The sequence below is a fragment of the Microcaecilia unicolor genome, chromosome 7 (assembly GCF_901765095.1).
Source record: "Microcaecilia unicolor chromosome 7, aMicUni1.1, whole genome shotgun sequence".
Classification (NCBI taxonomy): Eukaryota; Metazoa; Chordata; class Amphibia; order Gymnophiona; family Siphonopidae; genus Microcaecilia; species Microcaecilia unicolor.
This window is the reverse complement of record NC_044037.1, coordinates 130,071,996-130,096,841: the sequence shown is the minus strand read 5'-3', so window position 1 is coordinate 130,096,841 and position 24,846 is coordinate 130,071,996. Positions and strand designations below refer to the sequence as shown.

Genomic DNA, 24,846 nt, shown 5'->3' with positions numbered 1-24,846 from the left:
GAGAGGTGTGACCACAGCATGTTTAAAGGCAGCAGGGACAGTCGCAGTGGAAAGTGAAAGGTTGAGAATGTGACAGATAAAAGGAATAAGAGCAGGAGAGATGGCATTAAGAAGGTGGGTGGGAATGGGATCAGAGGAACAGGTGGTACATTTTGAGGAAGAAAGGAGAAGTGTAGTTTCCTCAATAGTAACTTCAGGAAAGGAGGAAAGGGAATGAGGGGAAGGAGAGAGAGGGGAACGGACTAGTGGAGGGAGAGGTGGTGAGGTAGAGAAAGCAAGGTTTATCTTTTCAACCTTGTTGTGAAAGAATTCAGCAAGGGTCTGAGGAGATAATGAAGGGGGAGTTGGGGGAGGGGGCACCTTGAGGAGAGAGTTCAATGTGGTGAAGAGAAGTCGAGGATTAGAACCAAGAGAGTTGGTCAGTTGGATATAATAATCCTGTTTGGCACGTAAAAGAGCAGATTGGAAGGAGGTCAGCATGAACTTAAAGTGTAAGAAATCAGCAAGGGCCCGAGATTTCCGCCAGAGGCGTTCGGCGGAGCGGGTACAGGAACGTAGGTAGCGGATATTAGAAGTCAGACAAGGTTGGGGTTTTGTACGCCTTACAGGGCGGGTCATCACAGGTGCAAGAGTGTCTAAGGCAGAGGATAGAGTATTGTTGTAAGAAGAAACAGCCTCGTTGACAGATGTGGATGGTGCCACAGTAGAGAGGAGGTTTGAAATATGGGAGGATAGAGATGAAGGGTCAATATCATGAAGATTCCTAGATAAATTAGGTAAGATAGGACGGGACAGGGAGGGAGAAGATTTAAGTGTGAAAGTTATAAGATGGTGATCAGAGGAGGGAAGATCAGAGGCAAGGAAACTAGAGGGTGAACAGTTGGAGGAGAAGATGAGATCAAGACAGTGACCATTTTGATGAGTGGGGGAGGTGGAGCAAAGTTGGAGATTAAAGGAGGATGTTAAAGCGAGTAACTTGGAAATATAAGAGTTGGAAGGATCATTAGCAGGAATATTAAAGTCACCAAGGATGAGAGAGGGGGAGGAAGGATCATGGAAGAAGGCAAGCCAGGCATCAAAGTCACTGAGAAAGGATGAAAGGGACTTATCAGGGGGACGATAAATGACCGTTATTTGAAGAGGCAGAGGAGAGAAAAGGCGGATAGAGTGGACTTCAAAGGAGGAAAAACAGTGAGATTGAGGTGGAAGAAGGGGTTGAAATCTGGAGGAGGGAGAGAGAAGTAGTCCAACACCGCCCCCACGGCCAGCAGGGCGAGGAGTATGTGAAAATAGATAACAGCCATGGCACAGGGCTGCGACTGAAGCAGAGTCATCAGGGCAGAGCCAGGTTTCTGTTATGGCGAGCAGATGGAGGTGAAGCGAGATAAAGAGGTCATGGATATAGGCGAGTTTGTTACAGATAGAGCGGGCATTCCATAGGGTGCAAGAGAGTCAAACATCAGTGTTTGACTCCTTAGTTTCTTCTCTGATTATAGAGATTATTTGCTTGGTACTCCTGGTAGCTGAGGAGCCTGAAAGCATTTCACTTTGCTTGGCCCCTTGAACTGTGTTTCAAAGTTAATGTCTCTAGTAATGGAATCCCCTAGCATCAACAGTTTCCTAGTATGAGTTTCAATATTAGTGCTTTGGGAGTGTCTTTTCTATTTGGGCACCGTCATTGCTTTTTGTTCCACCTCAGTTCTAGCTTCAGGGGCATGACAGTGCTGTAATAGAGAAAAAGAATTCTGTAGGGGCAACAATTGTGAGGGTGTATGCGTCTGTGCCACATGTCATAGTCTCCCTGAGCCTACAGTGAACCATCTATTCTTAGGTGGTTTTATCCTTTGAGGCAGTGGTGAGAAGTTGTTTATGCTCCATGTTTATGGTGAGAAGTTGTTTATGCAGTCCATGTTTATGCTCCAACGCTCATCATCAGGTTCCATCAAAGATTCTCCTGAAAGCCCAGACCTCTTGTTGGGTCCACGGGAGCCTTGACGGGGAGATACTGTCACGGCTGTGGCCATTCTCCCATGTCCAGACTCAACTCTTCTTCTGGTGGTCAGGTTCTGCGGCTTCTTCGGACTGGCTTTTCCCTGTTTCTCAAGCCGTATTCCAGAGATTATTCCAGTCCTGCTCCTGAATCATCCAAGCCTCACTCTGGCATCCCAGTATCCAAGCCTCACTCTGGGGTCTCTGTGTGCTTCGAGCCTCATTCCTGAGGGCATGTCATCATCAGTGAGGGCTCTTTTAAGGAACGATTAGACATTCAAACTTTGCCTTTGCAACAGAGGTCTTCTAGAGTGTTCTTGCATTTGTGTGTGTATGTTGCACTTCAGATTGCACTGTATTGTTTGCCTTGCCTTTAGTTCTGCCTTGTCTGCCATGCTTTGTGTCCTGTCTTGTTTGTCTTGCTGTTATGATTCTGCCGGTTTGGCTGAGGGGGAGGGGGGATGTCTCTTCTGATTGGCTGCCAGGGTTTGTGCTGACGTCTGGGGATAGTACGCTGACGTCTGGGGATAGTACTTTAGCCTGCAGCTGAAGAGTTCCTCTGCTTTCGCGTTACTTTCACTCTTATGGTGACTTGAAAGCTGCAGTTCTTGGTCAGAACGTGCTCTGTGCTCTGACTTTGATCTGAGTTCCCTGTTCAGGGATTTCTTTCCTTTCCCTTTGTTTGTGTTAGCTGGGGCAGAGTGTGTGTGTGTGTGTGTGTGTATAATTAGTTCTCTTGCCTCCAGCTGGGCTTCCCTTGGCTGGCAGCTGCTTGTTCCTCAGTGGGGGCTGGGCTTTGTTCAGCTCTGGTCTCAGCTAGGCTGCTTGTCTGAGAGCGTCCTCTCCGGTTGTTTGTTTACTCTAAGGATTTCTCTTCCCAGTGTCCCGGCCTGCTGGCTCAGTGAGTTTAACCCTTTGTGTACTGTGTGTATTGTGTTCCTGCCTCTGCCAGTGTGTTTGTTCTGTCGGCCCTCCTTCTGTTCTCTCTGATTGTTTGTTGATTTATGGAACTCTCTCTCTCCCTGGTGTGCCGTCTGGCTCTACAAGCTTAACCCTTTGTGTTCTGTCTGCCTCTGTCTACAGTGGGTTTGAGGCAAAGGCTTTCTGCCTTCCTTTTGTGTCTGGTTCCTCTGGCTTCTGCCTGGGGCTTCCTACCCTGGTGGGGGGGGGGGGGGGTTGCTGTGTTAGTTACCCTGTCCTGCGCTAGTCCCCTGGGTGGGCGTGGCCCACTCTGGTTCTTTCGTTTCTCCCTCTGCCCTATCGCTGGTGTTCAGCGTGTGCCTGGCATCTTGGGGTCCCGGGGGCCCTCTGGGTTCTTTCTCCCCCTCCTGTGTGTGTCTGGGTTCCTGTTCAGCTGTGAGGCCCGCACGAGTGGCTCTGTGTGCGTGGGTTCCAGTTTGGCAGCGAGGCCCGCTTGTTTGCCTATTTCCCTTCTTCCTGAGGGACTGCGGGGAGGGGTAGCTTAGGGGTATTGTGTAGCTGGAGTGTGTGGTGGTGGGTCGGTCTTCCCTTGGCCTGGGTCGGCGCCCTGCTGGCCTCGGCCAGGGCCCAAGTGCTCACGACCAACCCAACGGATTATACTTGCCTTGAGTCCTCCCTTGTCTGCCTAGTCTTGTGCCCTGTCTTGTTTGCCCTGCCAAATTTGTACCTTATTCCTTCACCCTGTTCCTGCCCAGCTTTGCTTCTGCCTCATCTTGTCTAGTCCTATTCCTGGTTCTGCTCCAGCCAAGCCCTGTTCCTGCCTTCCAAGCTCCAGTACAGCTTTCCAGCTCCAGTCCATCTTCCACCAGTCCGGCTTCCAAGCTCCAGTCTGGAATTCTAGCTCCAGTCCAGCATTCTAGCTCCAGTCTGGCATTCCAACTTCTCCAGTTCTAGCCGGTTGATTCGCCCACTGCTAGCCAGTCTCTAGCAGCAGTCCAAGGGCTCAAATTCCTTGAGTTTGTGACTGATTAATGCAAATTATAATATATGTGCTGTCTGCTTCATTATCTTGCTATCATTGGTCAGTGCCTTTCTACTTTCTCTGGTGGTCACTCGTCTTAACTACTGTAATTCTCTCTACTCCATCCAGCCTGCCTCTCCAGTTCTTAAAACATCTGCAACTGGGACAATCTACTGTTGTTCGCCATCTCTACCACACAAAGCCTTTCAACCATGTTACTTCTCTATCATGAACACTGGCTCCATTCAGTACAAAATTTTAATTTAAAGTGTTCAAATCCTGCACTCTCACCACTCCAGACTACTTATCTCATCTTATTCCCTATATGCCTGTTGCATTGAGTTATATTGGTCCAAAACTATGAAATGCTCTCCCTTCCTCCCTCCATTTAGAATCCTCCTATACTAATTTCAAATCAGCTCTGAAAACTCATCTTTTTTCCTCAGCATTCCCCTCCTGTTCCTAACTTTTCTTTATCATTGTGCTAGCTCTTATCTTCTGCTTTCTCTGTTTCTCTTCCTCTTATAATTTGTTAGTAGTACTGTAAACCGCTCTGTAGACATATTTTGGGGTATAGAAGTATGTCAAGCCATGTAAATAAATAAATAAATAAAATTGTGGCCCCCTCCAGGGACAGAAAAATACATATTATATTTGAAAGTACACTGCTTTGATAACTTTCAGGAGATATATAAGAGGTTAAATAGATCAATCAATAAGTAAAACAAATAAACAGTTGCATTTGTGCTCCTGAAACATCAGGAAACATTTTTTACAAGCAGAATCCCCATTAGTCCAAATTCTTTTCTGGGCCCAGTTCTTCCAAAAGAAGGCAATGTTGCAGGTATGACTTTTCTCACCTTGTTGTTCATTTGCCCTTCCTTATATATGTGTCCCTTTATGTCTTTCTCAGTTTATAAAGCAAAGCAATACTAGAGGATGCCACAAATCACAACCAGCCACAGAGATATGGTAAAACTCCTTTATTAAAGTACCAGTGGTTGGACCCAACACGTTTTTTGGTAGATAACCACCTGCCTCAGGGTTCACAATCAAACTTTTACAACAGAGTAAAAGCAAGGTATGCCTGGTGCTGCAGGATAACAGTGCTGTCAGATTCTGGCTGTGGTGTCAGAAGCACAATGTAGCAGAGATCCAACCGCTGACGCTTTAATAAATGAGTTTTACCATATCTCCGTGGCTGGTCATGGTTTGTGGCATCCTCTACTATTGCTTTGCTTTGTGACTTTTCGTAGAGGCATTTCTACCTGTTTGTGTATTTGCCTTTCTCAGTTTATGCACATTTCCTCTGCTCTTCAACTTTATCCACCAATCTATCTTCTCCATGGCTCTCTCATTTTGTCTCCAGTTTTCTATCTCTTTATTCCTTTGTCTTTCCCATCTCTTCAAATCTCTGCCATTCCCATCAATATCATTTGCCATTCCCGTCAACATCATTTCCTTTCTTCTGTTCCACCCTCATGCTAGCACCAGCAAGGGCAGGAGTGACTGGGGATCTCTCCACCTAGATGATTAGAGATTCAAGTAAAATAGGCCCAGGGGATGGGGGTGGGGGGCTGTTTGGTTGGATAATAGTCTGGTTGGGGTAGCACTGTGGGGGGGGGGGGTGCTGTGGCCACCAATATAAAATGTTAGGGTGCCAGCATAGTGGCCTGATGCTCCCAGGCTAATGGAATAACTCCGCTTGCAAGGGGGCTTGCAAGCAGAGTTATTCCTTTAACACTGAAATCAGCATCCTACAGTACTGTAGTACCACAGGTTTGTAACTCCTATAGTAAATCAAAGTTCAGTACAAACCCTATGTTTTTTACTGAGGCACTTTTTGAAATATTTGAATGGTGATGTTCTTTGTATCCTTAAAAGTTAATGGCATCAATAACAATTCAGACTCAAGGAGGTTCTAACTCTTAGGGACCTATTTACTAAAGTGTTGTAATTTTTTACACTTACCACATGTCAAATGTGAAAATTAATGGGAGTCAATATTCAAAGCAAAGCAAAACAGCCAGGAGATGTGCAATGGCTATTGTAACTTTGGATTATCTATTATTCTATTGCCCACTGGTTTTTAATTTCTAGTAAGATTTGGTTAGGCGCTATTTTTTAAAGGGCGTGCATCCTTTACAGAATAGCATTTAAATGTGGATTTTGCACCTAACTTTGGGTGCCAGACTTACACCTGCTGAAACCTGGTGTCAATGTTGGCACCCAAATTAGGCTCACTGGTCCAGTATTCTATAATTACATGCACAAATTTTTGGATTGCCTTTGAACACCCATGCTCCTTCCATGGACAAGCCCCCTTTTGAGATATGTGTTATGGGAGTTAGGTGCACTGCCTTATAGAATAGTGCACAGCCCAATGCAAATGAAAACATTAATGAATGCCAATTAACATTGACCCTCAATTATTGATGTCATTAAACACATGCATCTAAAGCACCCATATAAATTTGGGAACATAAATCTGAGCACCATATATAGAATCTGGGGGGCAGACTCCCCTGATGTACATGTAGTATTTGTTTCCCTAACAACTTTGTGTGGGACCAAAACAGGTAGACGTTTTTTGACTCATGGTGGTGGTAGCTTTACAAATGATAATACAAAATTGGAAACATGCTATGAACTTAAATGTGTGTTTTTTGTGGAATTCACTTTGTCAGATCTACAAGTATGAACATATTGCTGGAGCAATTTGGGTGACTGGATACATTTTTGAAGATATGGTCACCACTTCAGAAGTATGAAGAAATAAAGGACTGAAGCTCGGGGGGGTGGGGGGGGGGCTATCCAGTACTTTTGCTATTATGCTTCCTATATAGGATGTGGGGGTTTGATGTTGTTTTATTAATATTGTTACTGTTTTTAAAAGTCAATAAAGTTTGAACCTAAAAAAATACTCTGTACAGTACAATAATATATTACGTAGGTGACTGTACCTTAGGTCCAGCAGGCCCAGGATTTCCTCTCTCTCCCATATCACCTGGATCACCCCGAGAACCCTGGTGAAAAGAAGAAATAAAAGTTATATAGAGTGCAAAAAGGTAATGAACAGTATGCATGGTGCAAGTATCAAATGAAAAAGTCTTAATAAGTGATAACATGTGAGTGGCATGTTTACTGCAGGGCTGATATTCAAAAGATGTATATGGCTAACTGCCTCCCCCTCCTAACCTGGTTATTTGTTTGCTCAAATTTACAAGGCACATAAATTTAGCCAGTCATTGATAACTGGCTATATGTTAACTGTGTAACAGATCACATAAATAACAAGTCTAAATCTAGCTCATATTGGTGAATATTCTGCCAAAAAAGCAGCCAGTTATTTTCTGATGAATACCTGTGTTAAGATGATTAGGTACTTTTACCTGTATATATTACCTGCTCAATGGGGTTTTGAATATTTAATCTTAATATATAAATAAGTTGCTTTTCATATTAAATAATGGTATTATAATAACAAGTCACTGTAAATTTCATCCCAATGGCATCAACAACACCCATGTTACATGCACGTTATATATAAATAGGGCTTCTTATAAAGCACTATCAGTATAAAAAAAGTAAACTAGGAAAGACCTAATCAGAGAGGGTAGTCCCCCTCTCAGAGTGCCCCCCTAAGGCAGAAGATCTGATCACAGAGAAACTGGATCCTAAACCTTGGTCAGCTAACAACAATGATTAAACCTACTAACATCTGTAGACCCCAATTGGGGAAGGGTCTGAAGGCTACATGCAGTGACATTGGTGAATTCTGTCTTCCTAGTTATGTCAGGGGACGTTTCACATAACCAGGGATTTATCCTACATGTATTCACACAGGTAAGCATTCAGCACTCAGGGAACCTATACCATCTGAAAGAGAACGAACTATCATCACCACTGGGATAAGAACATAGCACTCGTGTTGCTTCTTACTTAATAGAGATACTAGAAGCTCAGTAATCCAATTGCTATAACCAAATAAGGAAAATAATATATACTATCTGGGAGAGATTAGGAAACTTAATGTTGAAGATAAAGGAGTTGTATCTACCACCTACCAAGTATATGAGAGATACTGGAGTTGGAAGTAAGTGGAATACCCTCAAGGAGACCTTCTACATTTCTATAATGAAGTGTTACAACCAGTATTGTCATCAATTTACCTTAACACTTTGGACAATTTGCCTTTTGCTTTTTATTTCCTTTATCTTGTATATATTTGTAAAATACTTGAGTGCTGTTATGTTGCTTGATAGATAAAAGTTCCAAGGGCTGTTATCAAGGCTCAATAGGAGTTACCCAATGTTCTGACATATGGAAAAGGGGTTCCTTTGGGCCATCCAAAAAGTTCAGTAATGCAGCTCAGTGTTTTGTGGCATAGGAGCCAAATTTTCAAAATGATTATGGCCCAGATGCATCAACCAAACGTTAAAATATCAAAATCGTAAAAGTGCTTAACGAATATGAAAAAACGAAGAATGCTAAAAACAAACGCTTCAGAAATGTTCGGTGCGGTATTGAAAAGAAGGATGTATCACACATTCGCTATCCCCATCGTTAAACGGCCCCTAAAGCATGCGCAGAGCAGCCAAGCATTATGGTGGTTGCTCTGCGCATGCCGCAAACGTCAAAACAAACAAACAAAAAAGCCACAACACATACACGTGGCTACCCAGTCTGCACCAATATAAAAGTACAAAAAAAAAAGGATCGGGAGGGGGCAAGGGCGCTCATCCGGAGTGTCCTGTATGGACAGCCTTGCCCCCCCCCCGCTGCCCCCCGTTTTCCGCCGCTTCCCCCCCCCCCCCATGAAAAAGTGAAATTTTAGTAGCCCCGGTCCCCCTCCCTTCCTGTTCCTCTGTTTTGCCAAAGCTCCGCCTCCCGTCATTCCTCCACCCCGTGCCCTGCCCCCGCCGCCCCCCCCTGAGGTTGACTATGCCGCTCCCCCCCTCCACTGAGACCCCCCTCCATATTACGGGCCCGAGCAGCGCCTCTCACCTCTTTCTGAAGGCGCTGCATGGGCAGGAAGAAGATCTGTTGCATCTGTTGTTGGTCGCAGAGTCTTCATAACGTCTCTTCTTCCCCGGCCTAGGCCCGCCTCCTTCTGACGTAAGTAGCCTACGGAGGGGGGTCTCGGTGGAGGGGGGAGCGGCGGGGGCGGGGCACGGGGTGGAGGAATGATGGGAGGCGGAGCTTTGGCAAAACAGAGGAACAGGAAGGGAGGGGGACCGGGACTACTAAAATTTCGCTTTTTCGTGGGGGGGGGGGGAGAAGCGGCGGAAGCGGGGAGCAGCTGGGGGGGGGGCAAGGCCGTCCATACAGGACGCTCCGGATGAGCGCCCTTGCCCCCCTCCCGATCCTTTTTTTTTTTGTACTTTTATATTGGTGTAGACGGAGAGGGGAGCAGCGGCGACCTGGGGCATCAATAAAGGATGCCCCTGACGCGCGTTTTCGCCCCCCTCGTTTTGTTTTGTTTTTGGTTTTTACATTAAAATTTTTAGTGGACAGCCCTAACGAGAGGTACAGACCTCTCGTTAGATTTCACGGTGTTTTGTTCACTTTTCGTGCGTTAAACTAATCGGGAAATGTTAGTGCATGTCATTTCAATAGGGTTTGTAGACTAATTGCTCATCTGCATTCCATTTTCGTTAGCTGCTACCATCGTCGGAAAATGGGCTTTAGTGCATCCAACGGGTAGAAAATTCTTCGTTAAAGGCTCATTTAACAAGCAAAAACGTTTAGTGCATCTGGGCCTATGTGTTCAAGCATTTCCAATGACACTGTCTTGGCCAATAAAAAAAGTAAAAACAAATCATGGCAGGACTAGCCAGGCCATATTCAAAAGGACAGAGCAGAATAGGTGAAAACATGAGGAGGATTCATGAGACCAAAACAAGTGCTAGGGAAGCCCTGAAAATCCAAACATTCTTTCTTCTCTCCCCAACCCCAAGTCTTCCCCACCATTCTCCTTTCACTTCTCTTCATCCACACATTCTGTCTGCCTTGGTTCAGTATAATCTGATCCATTCATACCACACACAATCTCCCTCCCATTAAGAGGGTGAACCCACACCTAAAACCAAACGTAATTGAATCTGCAGCGATATTTCAATATTTTTGTCGAACTCAGGCTGTAATTGAGCTGAAAATTTTGACCGTCAGTTCACAATATGAGTTTGGAAGAAAGTCACTTGCTGTGATCCACTGCAGAAACTGGAATGTATGCTAGGAAGGAAAAGAGCCAGTTTGGTACTGTCTACTAACACTGTAGAGCTACAGAGGAGCGGGATCCTGAGGCTTGTTTACGACTTGCTACATCTAGCTTCACATTCCCTACTGCCCTCTATCCTGGGCTCTGGTGATGCAGGCAAGGGAAGGTGCCAGAACCAAAGTTCAAGTGAATGGGTGACATGATAGGAATACTTTTTTTTTAAATTTTATAAATTTATATTCTTTACAAGCATTACAACTTGAACAGGAAAAATCAGACAAGCATAATATTAAGAAGCAAATCTCAATAAGATATTGTTTGTACATCTTATATTAGACCACCTTAGTGGGAGTGGAGAGCCGTTATAAACTCAGAAGATGAGATTTAAACATAAATTTTATATATATAAGAAAAGGCCTAACACGTTATCCACCATAATATTTATAGTATTCCTGTTTCATAGATCATGATCATGTTGTTCCTGTAGGTCTCAAGATTTTTTTTTTATCAATAAACTATCTTAAGTGCTCTGGCATAAGAAAAACATACTTCGTTCCCATAAATTTAATATTACATTTACAAGGGTAATTTAAATTAAATAATGCTCCAAGAGCTATAGTCTCAGTCCTTAATGCCAGAAAAGCTTTTCTTCTCTCTTGCGTTTGCTTGGTGACATCAGGAAAGACCCATATTTTTCCTCCATAAAATAATGTTTGTAAATTTTTTAAAGCTAATCTTCTCACGCCCTCTTGGTCTTGTTGAAAAATAAATGAAACAAGTAAAAATTTGTCTGTCAGTTACTGATGTTAAAGATGTTTCAAGAATATCTGAAATATTTAACTCTCCTTGTATTTGTGGTAAAGTCTGTAGATTCTCTTTAATTTCTTTATTAGGCAGATAGTATATCTTGTTCAATGGGGGAATTGTTTCAGGGGAAAATTTTAAATAGGAATACTGAGAGGGAAATAGCAGCAAGGGATTTACTTCAGTGAATCTAAGGAGATGGTAAATACTACTACTTATCATTTCTAAAGTGCTACGAGGTGTACGCAGCGCTGTTAGTAGGGATGTACATAGCCAACAGTTTTTCAGTTTGCTTTTGGATTTTTCCGAAAATGTTCCTGATTTTGGGTGTCTTTTTGGTTCCTCACACATTTGTTTTTAATGTTCACATTTTATGTGAACTACAACTTTTTTTTTACATGTACAAATCAGTTATATACGTGCTAACTTGTAAAATCAATTTGTGCACACTAAAACTTTTATAGGAACTCAAGTGAACCCAAATGCAACAAACAAATGCACACCCCTAGCAAACAGGCATCATGGAAAATTTGGGAGGAAACAGTGGGCAAATAGGTTTGTGACTGGGAGTTAATTGTGGGAGGTGAGCCAAAGAAATTTTATGGGCAATTTCAAGAGAAATATTTTAAGGAAATAACATTTGAGAGGAAGTACATAAAGAATGACTTACTTTCAGTGAATTCCCCAGAATTGCCATGAGCCAGCATTGTCACATTTAGACTGCAGTAATGCCTAATGTGACTCAAGCTATGCATTAAGTGAGGGACCCACCTATGTCCAGTCCATATTCTACCCATGTGAATGCCCTCCTTGCAAATACAGATTAAACAAAATAGTTGTGCATTTAGAGAATAGTTTAAAAGTAGTATACTGACACACACATGCATATTTGCTAGTATTACATAATGGAGGGGCATAATAGAATGGGGACGACCATCTCTAAGGGCGTCCATCTCTAAGGATGTTCCGGCGAAGGGGCGGGGTAATGCATATTATCAAAATAAGATGGACGTCCATCTTTCATTTCGATAATATGGTCGGGGACGCCCAAATCTTGACATTTAGGTCGACCTTAGAGATGGTCGTCCTCGGTTTTCGGTGATAATGGAAACCAAAGGCGTCTATCTTAAAAACATCCAAATCCAAGCCCTTTGGTCGTGGGAGGAGCCAGCATTTGTAGTGCACTGGTCCCCCTGACATGCCAGGACACCAACCAGGCACCCTAGGGGGCACTGCAGTGGACTTCAGAAATTGCTCCCAGATGCATAGTTCCCTTACCTTGGGTGCTGAGCCCCCCAAACCTCCCCCCAGGTCCGCATGCCTGAAGTACACTGTACCCACTACAACTGCTCCAGGGACCTGTATACTGCTGTGATGGACTTATGGCATTTGAGGCTGGCATAGAGGCTGGCAAAAAAGTATTTTTAAACTTGTTTTTTATGGTGGGAGTGGGCTAATGACCACTGGGGGAGTAAGGGGTGGTCATCTGGTCAGTTTGGGCACCTTTTTGAGGCTTGGTCGTGAAAAAAAATGGATCAAGTAAAGTCGGTCAACTGCTCATCAGGGACGCCCTTCTTTTTTCTATTATCGGCCGAGGACGACTATCTCCCAATTATGCCCCCCCGCCTTTGCTACCCTGCCAACACGCCCCCGTGAACTTTGGTCGCCCCCGCGATGGAAAGCAGTAGAGGGTGTCAAAAAATCGGCTTTCGATTATGCCGATTTGGATGACCTTGCGAAAAGGACGCCCATCTCCCGATTTGTGTCGAAAGATGGGCATCCTTCTCTTTCGAAAATAAGCATGATAGTAACATAGTAACATAGTAAATGAGGGCAGATAAAGACCTACGTGGAGGGGCATAATCGAACGCGAACGCCCATCTCCGTGGGCGGCCATACAAAAGGGTGGGACAAACCGCATTTTCGGAAAAAGATGGGCGCCCATCTTTTTTTCGATAATATGGGTTGTGCGGGGCAAATGCCTAGGATTTGGGCATTTTTGAGCTGGGCGCTATCGGTTTTTAGCAATAATGGAAACCGAAGGCACCCAGCTCAAAAACGAACAAATCCAAGGCATTGGGTCATGGGAGGGGCCAGGATTCGTAGTGCAATGATCCCCCTCACATGCCAGGACACCAACTGGGCACCCTAGGGAGCACTTTTACACATTACAAAAGAAAATAAAAAAGGTGGGAGTATGAGCCAGGCTATCCAAAGACTGAAACCAAGGTAAAATTAAAATGTATGACGTTTAATAGTTTTAAAACAAATAATAATAAAACAATTTTACATAGAAAATGACTCCTGTGTCCTAAATGAAGACTGTCCAGAGGATCACTAATATCTGACAGAGTAGAGGGGACTAAAAATTCCTTCAAGTTTTTATTCCTTGAATATGCAATTCTTTGTTGCTAAAACACTCGAGGCCCTCCAATATCTGCCAATGTTTACGTATGGACTTAGCAATGTGCTTAGACAAAAATGAATATTTGAGTGTACACACGATGTCTGGGTTCTTCTTCTGTCGATTGGGTTGAAGGAGAGCTTCATGGTTCTGAGCTAATGCTTTGGTATAGCCCGCCTCGATGTGTTTTGGTGGATAGCCTCTAGTGGTAAATCTGTTGCCCATGAATGTGGCTTGTGAATTGAACTCCTCAAAGTCCATACAGATGCGCCGAAGGCGAAGAAATTGACACAGGGGGAGGTTACTTTTCAATTTAGGGTTATGGTAACTGGAGTAATGCAAAAAAGTGTTCCGATCGGTGGGCTTCTTGTAGATGGTTGTATTGAACAAATAATCGTCCTTCTGGATTGTGAGATCCAAAAAACTGATTTGATGATTATTGTAATCAAATTTAAACTTAAGGTTTGGATCCTGAGCATTAATCCATTCAAAAAAAGAAAGTAGGGTATCTTCATCACCTTGCCACAAGATGAAAATGTCGTCTATATACCGACGATAAATCTTGATGTATTGTTTGAATGGATGTGATGTCAAATATTGCTTTTCAAAATCTCCGACATAAAGATTAGCTATGTCAGGAGCCATACTCAAGCCCATAGCCGTGCCCTTTATCTGCTGGTAAAAAGTTCTTTCAAAACCAAAATAATTCTGTGTGTGTGCAATGGTTGCACATGTCAGAATCATATGATTAGGAATCCGTCTATGTGTTGATCTGCCTTGTAATGTTTTTTCAATGATCCTGAGGGCCTCCTTCTGCGGAATGTTAGTATATAATGATTCTATGTCCATTGTAACAGGTATAGTATCTGTGAGTGACCCCTCATAATCCTGCAAAATATTGATCATATGAGTAGTATCCAGTATGAATGATGGGATTAACGGTACTGACGTGGTCTTTAAAAAAAACAAAAGACCACGCCACTATAACGTCAGTACAACTGAGCGTCAGGCTATCAGAGATCTAGCTAATAACAATGATATTGTTATTAAGCCTACTGATAAGGGCGGAGGAATCGTGGTCACAAATAGGACTAATTACATTAATGAGATTAAGAGGCAACTAGATGATCATGAATTCTATGTACCCTTGGATAAGGATCCTACGGAAGATATATAGAAGGATATCAAAGAGCTAGTGGATATAGCCTCCAGAATGGGATTTATTACACAGAAAGAGAAGGATTTTTTACAGTCTTCATTTCTATGTAAAATTGTTTTATTATTATTTGTTTTAAAACTATTAAACGTCATATATTTTAATTTTACCTTGGTTTCAGTCTTTGGATACCCTGGCTCTTTACGCCCCGTGGGATCTACAGAGTTCTCCACGTACGTGGATTCTCTCTAGACACATTACAAAAGAACATTAAAAGAGCTCCCAGGTGCATAGCACCCTTCCCTTGTGTGCTGAGCCCCCCAAATCCCCCCCAACACCCACTGCCCACAAGTCTACACCATTACCATAGCCCTAAGGGGTGAAGGGGGGCACCTACTTGTGGGTACAGTGGGTTTGGGGGGGTTTTGGAGGGCTCAGCATTAAGCTCCACAAGTGTAACAGGTAGGGGGGGATGGGCCTGGGTCCACCTGCCTGAAGTGCACTGCACCCACTAACAACTGCTCCAGGGACCTGCATATTGCTGTGACGGAGCTGGGTATGACATTTGAGGCTAGCATACAGGCTGGAAAAAAAGTTTTGAAAGTTCTTTTTTTGTGGTGGGAGGGGGTTAGTGACCACTGTGGGAGTCAGGGGAGGTCATCCCCGATTCCCTCCGGTGGTCATCTGGTCATTTAGGGCACTTTTTTGGGACTTGTTCGTGAAAAAAAAGGGTCCAAAAAAAGTGCCCTAAATTCTCGCTGGCGCCCATTTTTTTCGATTATCGGCCAAAGGCGCCCATCTCTCCTCGGCCGATAACCACGCCCCAGTCCCGCCTTCACGCCTCCGACACGCCCCCATCAACTTTGGCCGTTTCCACGACGGAGTGCAGTTGAAGGCGCCCAAAATCGGCTTCCGATTATACCAATTTGGGTGCCTTTGCGAGATAGCCGCCCATCTCTACTACTACTACTACTTAGCATTTCTATAGCGCTGCCAGGGTTACGCAGCGCTGTACAAGTTTGGGTCGAAATATGGGCGCCTATCACTTTCGAAAATAAGCTGGATAGTAACATAGTAGATGATGGCAGAGAAAGACCTGTACGGTCCATCCAGTCTGCCTAACATGATAAACTCATATGTGCTACTTTATGTGTATACCTGACTTTGATTTGTATCTGCCATTTTCAGGGCACAGACCGTAGAAGTCTGCCCAGCACTAGCCCTGCCTCCCAACCACTAGCCCCTCCTCCCCCTACCGGCTCTGCCACCCAATCTCCGCTAAGCTTCTGAGGATCCATTCCTTCTGAACAGGATTCCTTTATGTTTATCCCACGCATTTTTGAATTCCGTTACTGTTTTCATCTCCACCACCTCCCGCGGGAGGGCATTCCAAGCATCCACCACTCTCTCTGTGAAAAAATACTTCCTGACATTTTTCTTGAGTCTGCCACCCTTCAATCTCATTTCATGCCCTCTAGGTCTACCGCCTTCCCATCTCCGGAAAAGGTTCGTTTGCAGATTAATACCTTTAAAATATTTGAACATCTGTATCATATCACCCCTGTTTCTCCTTTCCTCCAGGGTATACATGTTCAGGTCCGCAAGTCTCTCCTCATACGTCTTGTAAAGCAAATCCCATACCTGTACAGTATTCTAAATATTTGCACATGCAATGGGCGCAAAAATGTTAACACCCAGTTTACAGAAGTGCCCTTCACGTGGAGATTGAGTGCTCCCTTCTTGAATTCTCTGGACTAATCAAAATATAAAAGTTGTTCTGTAGCCCTACAGATCCATCTTGCAAATGAGGGGATTCACTGGGGACCAGCTACAGTGTATATTTTTTATTTGGGATTATCTAGGCCATCTTTGGCCAGACAAAATACAACTAAAATATATTTTGGTAGTAAATGATGGGAGAGAGTTCCAGTGGGCACAGTGACATCTAGTGGTAATCCTGTGGTATTATCTCTGGCCGGGGTCATCCTGTAGCAGCAGTAATGCAAAAAAACCACTAGAGGTCGAAACTTCAATTTTAAATCAAGAGCCACATGGGGCAGGCGTGAGTTTGGTCCTGCCCCAACCACCAGTAGACCACCAAACCTGTTAAGGGAGGTTCAGGGGGTGTCTGCTTGGAATTGTTTGGAGGTCGGGGGGGGGGGGGGAGTAAGTGGAATACCCTCAAGGAGACCTTCTAATGTTTCTATGATGAAGTATTATATTCAGTATTGTTAACAGTTTACCTTAACACTTTGGACAATTTGCCTATTGCTTTATATTTCCCTTATTTTGTATATACTTGTGAAACACTGGAGTGCCTATTAAAAGGTGTGCCTGCTTACACTTTGTGGGGGGGGGGGGGGGGGGGGGAGGGGAAGGCTGGGAAGGAGGACTGGATATGGTTGTGGGGGCAAGAGAGGGGAAATGTGATTCCTTTTATGTGGGTCCCAGTTCAATATCAGCCAGAACTCACATAGGTTATGGTGGCCAGCACATTTCCTGTGATAGTTGGATATTCAATTCCGGTGCTTAGACATGGCCCAGCATTAAATATCCAGGTCTAATTTAGTCAGTGATGATTTTTTTTCCAACAAATTTTTTTATTTTTCAAAATTTTAACAGGGCATATAACAGCGGGACAATGAATTAAGTGCATGTGTAAATTACAAGAGATCAAACAGAAATGCCTGCTACATAACTGATGGCCAAGAACTGTGAGAATAACCTTTTTCCCATCCAATACTTTCACAAAGCGTGTCGTGATATTAACCATTCAGTACTCTACTATGAGCTAGCGGGATCAATGTATCCTAAAATGGAGACCAGAGTCAAAAATATTGGTCCCCTTTAGCAGAGGAAAGGTCATGGACTTCTCTATATTCCAAGGTTCTCAGGGTTATCATAGATGACTATCATTGAATTACTGTTGGTGAGTCAGCTGAGAACCAATGACTAAGAATAATATTTTTACCCAACAGGGACGAGCGCTTTAAAAAGTCTCTCATACTGGCCGGAACTGGACCCCTCAACTGAAACACATAAAATAATAAAGAGGGGGTTGGCTTCCAAACAACATGCCAGAATTGAGAGACATGAGCACAGAGCTGGGTCCATAAAGGAAGAACAGGTGAGCAGGCCCAAAACATATGACCCAGATGGGCTCCAAAGCCTGAACACTTCGGGCAATCATCTGTAGAGTACATTGTGACACGGAAGGCTCTATGTGGGGAGAGATAAAGGCACATAAATTTAAATTGAAGTTCCCAGAGCATTGCACTTATAAGAGTATAAGTACTGAGCAAGCAAGCTTTCACCTCAGCACCTTGTAAAGAACAGGCCAATTCCAGAGACCATTTCTGAGCAAGTGAGTCATAGTCGAAAGTTGGTAGATTCTCTCGCAGTTGTCCATGGTAATATTTAAGTGGAATTGAGCGTTGGGCATCTAAACCGAAGAGGCCAGAGTCTCCCACATGTCAGAAGTCAGACAGGATCTTGGCAAGGTGGCAACATAATGTTGCAGTTGTCTGTAGGCAAACTGGTCAATAAGGGAGAGTTTATCATCTGTTCATAAGTCTACAAAGGATTTAAGAGCACCCTCCTCAGACAAAACATGAAAAAGGTACATAATTCCTTCCCTTTTCCAGCGGAGGAAAGATGGTAAAGAACTCCACACTGGGAAGGATAAGTTTCCCGATAAAGGCAACAAGGGAGATATCACTTGAAGTGATAAGACTTGCACAGCCAACACCATGCTCTCCACAATGGCATAAATAAAAATGCAAAATGTGATGGTATATGCATTACGGCCAAAAGCTAAAATGAAGGGGCAATAGTAGGTTGAGTTCTGTGGTGGCATGTGAAAAAAAAAATTTGTGCCACGAAACCAAGCTGTCAAATGACGCATGCAACTAGCTATATATAGCAATTTAACCTTCAGCACCCCCAAGCCCCCCTGATTATTTAATATGTTTGTCTGGGGAACAAAGAGGATAGCGGTGCCCTCTCCAAAAAAACTGGGTGAGCAGTTTGGTCTTCAGAGTGAAATAAAAATAAAGGAAGAACCTGCAGGTCATAAGTCCACTTTGGCACAATAATCATGTTATAAAGGGCCACATGGCCAAATAAAGATATGAGTAGGGTCTGCCACATCCAAAGTGATGATCTCGTAAAAGTCCAAAGTGGGGCAAAATTGAGTACGTAGTTGTTTCAAGTCTGCAGGGATATAAATACTGAGGTATTTGATGTGGAGTGTTGCCTACTGGAGAGGGAACTCTCCCACCCAATGGACCCAAATAGACAACTGAATTGGAAGTGCCATTGATTTTTGTAGATTAGTAACCAAATTCATGAACAGTGTCCAAGAGATGAGACAAGGAATGTTGGGGATTGATTAATGTGAGAAAGTTGTCATTGGCAAAAGCAAGAACTTTGATTGAGAGATAAAGAAGACGTGCCAGACACTGGGTCTCGCATGATAGAACATAGTTAAGGTTCTAAATACAAGAGGAACAACAATGGGGAAAGAGGGCATCCCTGTCATGTATCCTTAGCAATTATGAAAGAGGAAGAGCACAAACCATTTACCATAAGGGTAACCATTGGTGAGGCATACAGCTCTGAAATCGCTTGCAAGAACCAACCGTCTATCCCTATGTAATGCAAAACCTTGAAGAGATAGTCCCAATGTACATGGTCACATGTCTTCTCAGCATCCAGACTGACCAGCAGTACAGGATCCCGAGAAGCCTGACTTTGTGCAACTGCAAGAAGTGCTCTGTGGACATTCAATACAGAGTGTCGGCACCGCACAAACTCCACCTGATGGTCGCCCACCAGATGAGGTATAAAGGAGGCCAAACCATCTCCCAAAATCCTTGATAAGATTTTTAACATCTACATTTAACAGTGAAATTGGACAGAAATATTTGGGAAGATCAGGAGTCCTGCCCGGTTTAGGAATTAAGGATATGAAGGTTTCATTAGATCGAGGAGGGAAAGCACCCTGAGAAATGACTGAATCATTGTAGGCTGTAAGTGATAAGACCTTGTGATATTCCATGGGGAAACCGTATGGTCCAGGTGCAATTCCAGAAGATAAGGTCGTAATCGCTTACTGGATCTCGCGAGCCTATAATGGCTCACTCAATTGAGTTTTCATGTCATTATTCAGCCTAGAAAGACTCAAATCTTCAAGATAATCCACCAGGAAAGGGCTCACCGACCCAGGGTCCACTGCATACATGTGGGAAAAATAATCAAAAAACAATTGAACAATATTTTCTGGACAATGTAAACGAGTGTCATCTGGGGTCTGCAAAAAGAGAATAAATTCAGACGAGGATCATGCTTTCACAATTCATGCTAAGAGCTTTCCTGGGTTATTCCCATGATGATAATAGTGGAAACAACGAGAGAGCAGCAATTTTCATGTACATTCATGGATAAAAGAATTTAGAGTGGCCAAAGTGGCCATCATGGCTTCAAAATTAGTGGTCGAAGGGCACTTCATATGGGCCTTCTTTGCCTCCCAGTAACGACGCTCTAAATTAATAATAACTTGGTCAGTTTCCTTGTTCGTGCACATGTATAACTAATGATGTCCCCACATAGAACTGCTTTAGAAGTTTCCCAAAATAAGATAGGTGTACCCTGATGGGAGCTGTTCCTCTCTGAATAAAATTCCCATTGTTGTAAAGTAACTGCAAAAGTTCGAATCCACAATTAGATAAGAGGGGTATTTCCAATGTCTTAGGTAAGCGCCCAATTCCAGATCGACCGAAATTATAGTGTGATTGGCGATCTCCATTGACCCCAGCTTGGCGCTGGCTACGCATGAGAAAAGCGACGTAGAGAGTAATATGTAGTCTATTTGGGACCACGACTGATGGACTCAGGAAAGATGCATGTAGTCTTGCAATGTGGGGTTTAAGAGACGCCAAGGATCCAAGAGATTGAGGATTTTGCAAAGATATAAGAACATAAGAATAGCCATACTGGGTCAGACCAGTGGTCCATCTAGCCCAGTATCCTGCTTCCAACAGTGGCCAATTCAGGTCACAAGAACCTGACAGAATCCCGAATAGTAGCAAGATTCATGCTGCTGATCCCAGGGACAAGCAGTGGCTTTCCTCATGTCTATCTCAATAGCAGACTATGGACTTTTCCTCCAGGAACTTGTCCAAACCTTTTTTAAACACAAATACACTAAGCTCTGATGCCACATCCTCTGGCAATGAGTTCCAGAGCTTAAATATTCATTGAGTGAAAAAATATTTCCTCCTGTTCATTTTAAAAGTAGTACCATGTAACATCCTTGAGTGTCCCCTAGTCTTTATACATTTTGAAAGAATACAAACAATTGATCTACGTTTACCCTTACCCTGCCCAAACACATTGCATGCTTGAGGAGCAGAGCAATCTAGAGAGGTATCGAAAACTTGGTTAAAAGTCCCCAAGTAATATCCAAGGGGTACTATTGTTCTGTAAACCCAGATGCACTATAGTGTTAAAAAATGCAACATTATAAGCTTTTGGGCTTTATACTGTGTACAGATAATATTCATGGCCGCAGTAGTTAGGAAAAATTAAAACATAATGGCCTTCAGTGTCTCATGCCATTGAGTGACAGGTACAGGGCAAGCCCTTCCGTATAAGAACCACTACTCCTCCGCCCCCCCCCCCCCCCGATGACTGGACGAGGAAGAGACGTGGCAGTCTCCCACCCACTGCTGGCGCAATTTGAGATGTTTGGTGTCAGAAAGTTTGGTTTCTTGGAAACAAGCAATAGAGACGTTGTGGTGTTTAAGAAGGAGGAGAATCTTGGATTGCTTAATGGGAGAAGTGATCACAGAAATGTTCCATGATATAAAGCGGGGCGTAGAGGAGCTAGTCATGAGGCCCAACTAAAAGTGGAGACATGCGAACAGACCAAGATCCTATTATCCCAGATTGCCCAGCCTCAACCTGGGGAGAAGAAGCAGAAAAAGAAAACAAGGCAACATAGGTGCATACTACCAGGAATATAGAACAATTAGAAGTGCCAGCTCTTAGAGAGCAAATATTTAGTGACCAATTAAATCCACACCACAACACAAAGAGTAATGAAAATAACCTTACCAACCCCCACCCCATCCCACCCACTCCCAACCCCCTCCATCCCTCTCCCCACACCCCACCATGTTTATGGTAGACTGAACTTTTCCCATACAAGATGGGTTAGGTAACAAGTCACTATAGTGACAATGGGTGCCCCATCCCCAAACAGGTAACTACAAAAAAGATAAGCAATCAAAACTTATACCTCCCAGGATAGCGTCTTAAAGGCAGAGGGATGCAGTTCTGTGCAATCCAAAGCTCCAAGCCCAATAGAGTAATGCCACTGCACAAAAATTCCAACCTCAGAGCAAGTAGTCCAGGATGCAAATCCACTTCAATAATGGAAAGCCCTCAAGCAACCAAGGTATCATGTAGAATCGGAATGGTTTATTCAATCCAAGATCGCCTCTGGTGAGGCACAAGGAGACCCAATGGCCATCTGCATACACTTGAAGCATGGCTGGATACTGCGGCACAAAGCGCTGGTGTTTCTCCATGAGCTTAGCGCAGGCAGTAGTAAAAGCCCAATGTTGCACTGTAAGAACAGTAGAGTAATCTTGGAAGAGTTTCACCAGTTCATATTTTAATCCGTCACAACTGCTCTTAGCACTTGAGATTTCTGTGTATGATGATGAAATCTGCGATCATGACATGGAGACGCAAGTCATGTGTATGCCGTGGTCCCACTCTGTGGGCCGATCCAAACGAATGGCTGCGCAGAGTTTCACCAGTTCTTCTTAGTATTTTAGTCCATCATAGCTGCTCTTAACACTTGAGATTTCTGTGTATAACAATGAAATTTGTGATCAAGACATGGAGGCGCAAGTAATGTGTGTGCCGTGGTCCCACTCTGTGGACCCGATCCAAATGAATAGCAGAACCTCACCTGCCTTGAGAAAATTTGCCAGCAATCAGTTCTCCAAGGTTTGCCTCAGTTGGTGGTCTGAAATAGATTCTGGTAGACCCACAAACCGGAGGTTATCCCTCCAGGAACGATTTTCTAGATCATCAATCTGTTGTTGCTCTTGGGCAAGGCACTGCAGGCGGGTCAGTTCCGTGGTCTGGTCTTGTGGAATATCTTCCATCTCTGAGACACGTGTTTCCAGCTCTCCTGTTCGATGCGCAAGCTCAGATGTAAGCTCCATGAGTCCTGATAGTTGCTCAGAGATCTGTGAGAATCTGGAATCCAGTGTTCGTACTACATACTCAGTGAGGTCTGCAATTAATGTGTCGGTGCTGGGCAGTGATTGTGGCGCTGGGGGAGAGACTGCCATGTTGTTCTCAGGCACTCGACTGCGATCGCCCTTCCTTCTCAGTGGATTAGAGGCAGATGCCATGAGAGATCTGGTAAGGTATTTGCCATAAATGGAGTAAGGAGGCTTGGAGGAAAAAATAGAGTACCAGACAGTCAGGGAGGCGACAATACCAAATCAGGGACGGGGACCCGAGCAGCTCAAGGGCAGCACGTCTGGAGCTGCTCCCAGCATCACATGACTCCCTCCAGTGATGATTTTCTTTTTAAATAAAACTCTGCCATCAGCTGAATACTGACTAGTCAGTATTTACATGGGATTTACATGAAACATGATTGAAGGGTCAACAGGAAATATCAAAATTAGTAATAGCAGTGAATTATTTTTGAGCATATTAGTAGCATACATGAAAAACCTTTTTGAAAATGAAGTGATTCACTGATCTATGTATCTAGATCTTATGTATCAACCAGGGATTTGAAATGACATAGGGAAATGTCAGCAACATTTGCCATGTCATTTCAGGTTGTTGTTAACTTGAAATTATAGGAAAAAGCAATGACATATTATTTGGGTATCATGGTGCACTATTGATAATATTGTCCACAAACTGAAATTTTTTTAAATTGAACAAAATGAAAAATATTGTAAACAACATGGAAAGCTAAACAAAACAACATTTTTGGCTATACCTCTAGATTCAACTGTGGTTGTCAGACTTGCACAAAATCAAAGCTAAGTGTCAGCTCTTGGTTACATGCCAGAAGGTACAAGTTGCTGTTGATGGTTCCCTGCATGCAGAATCAACTGATTCCCATCAGTGTTGCTCTGGTTGCTACATTTACAGAGAATGACAATGATGGCAATCATAATAATTTGGAATCTTTCCTTAACTCAAAACAACATTCACGGCTGCAGTAGCTTCAGAAGGAATTGTCACAATCTGACAGTATTAACCAGCCAAATAGCCAGAAGAAAACTGATCCACCTTCTGCGAGGAATCAAGAGGAGAGAACCAAGGAAATGGAAATAGATTTAAGGGGTCTGGGGTGCAGGCCTCAAAGAGGCTTGTTTGGCAGCAGACACAATCATGGAAACCAGCTTGAGAATTCACCCTTGTGCATGGTCACCCCTATATTCTCAACTTCCACTTCATGGAAGTGAGCAGCTGCCCTGGTTGCTGCAACACAGCAGCCAGGGCACAGGAGAACCTGCAGCTACTACCTGAGCACCGGCAGCCTAGGTATAGCTAGAATAGCTAGCTAGCTGCCTGCCTGCCGGAAGGGGGAGGACTTCCCTGAGATCATGGTGGAGAGAACAGATTTAAATGGATTAAGAGAGGGTGAGATTTGAGGACAGTCTCTCCAATATTCAACTGGCAGTGGTCAGCATTTTTTTTTTTTAAACTGATTGTTGCCAAATAAATTATCCCCAGATATTCAGTGCTGGACCATGCCCAGGCACCGGCACTGAATATTGGAGGTAATTTTGGGTGGGCTGTGTGCTACCTCTTGCATAGCAGTGACAAGGGGCTGGAGCGAGGGGACTGCACTCTAACCTCTACAAAATGGCCAAGAGCAAGGAGCTGTCTAAGGATGTCAGGGACAAGATCATACACCTGCACAAGACTGGAATGGGCTACAAAACCATCAGTAAGACGCTGGGCGAGAAGGAGACAACTGTTGGTGCCATAGTAAGAAAATGGAAGAAGTACAAAATGACTGTCAATCGACAAAGATCTGGGGCTCCACGCAAAATCTCACCTCGTGGGGTATCCTTGATCATGAGGAAGGTTAGAAATCAGCCTACAACTACAAGGGGGAACTTGTCAATGATCTCAAGGCAGCTGGGACCACTGTCACCACGAAAACCATTGGTAACACATTACGACATAACGGATTGCAATCCTGCAGTGCCCGCAAGGTCCCCCTGCTCCGGAAGGCACATGTGACGGCCCGTCTGAAGTTTGCCAGTGAACACCTG

General features: G+C 43.9%; 1 protein-coding gene across 3 annotated transcripts in view; it reads right to left on the bottom strand.

The window, feature by feature from the left end:
• The window catches only part of COL6A2 (collagen type VI alpha 2 chain), a 479,211-nt gene that overhangs the window by 129,952 nt on the left and 324,413 nt on the right, over positions 1-24,846 (bottom strand). For all 3 annotated transcript variants that reach the window (XM_030210351.1, XM_030210352.1, XM_030210353.1), the window contains exon 18: positions 6,895-6,957. In XM_030210351.1, the coding sequence (XP_030066211.1) occupies positions 6,895-6,957 (63 nt within the window). The remainder of the gene's footprint in view (positions 1-6,894; positions 6,958-24,846) is intronic.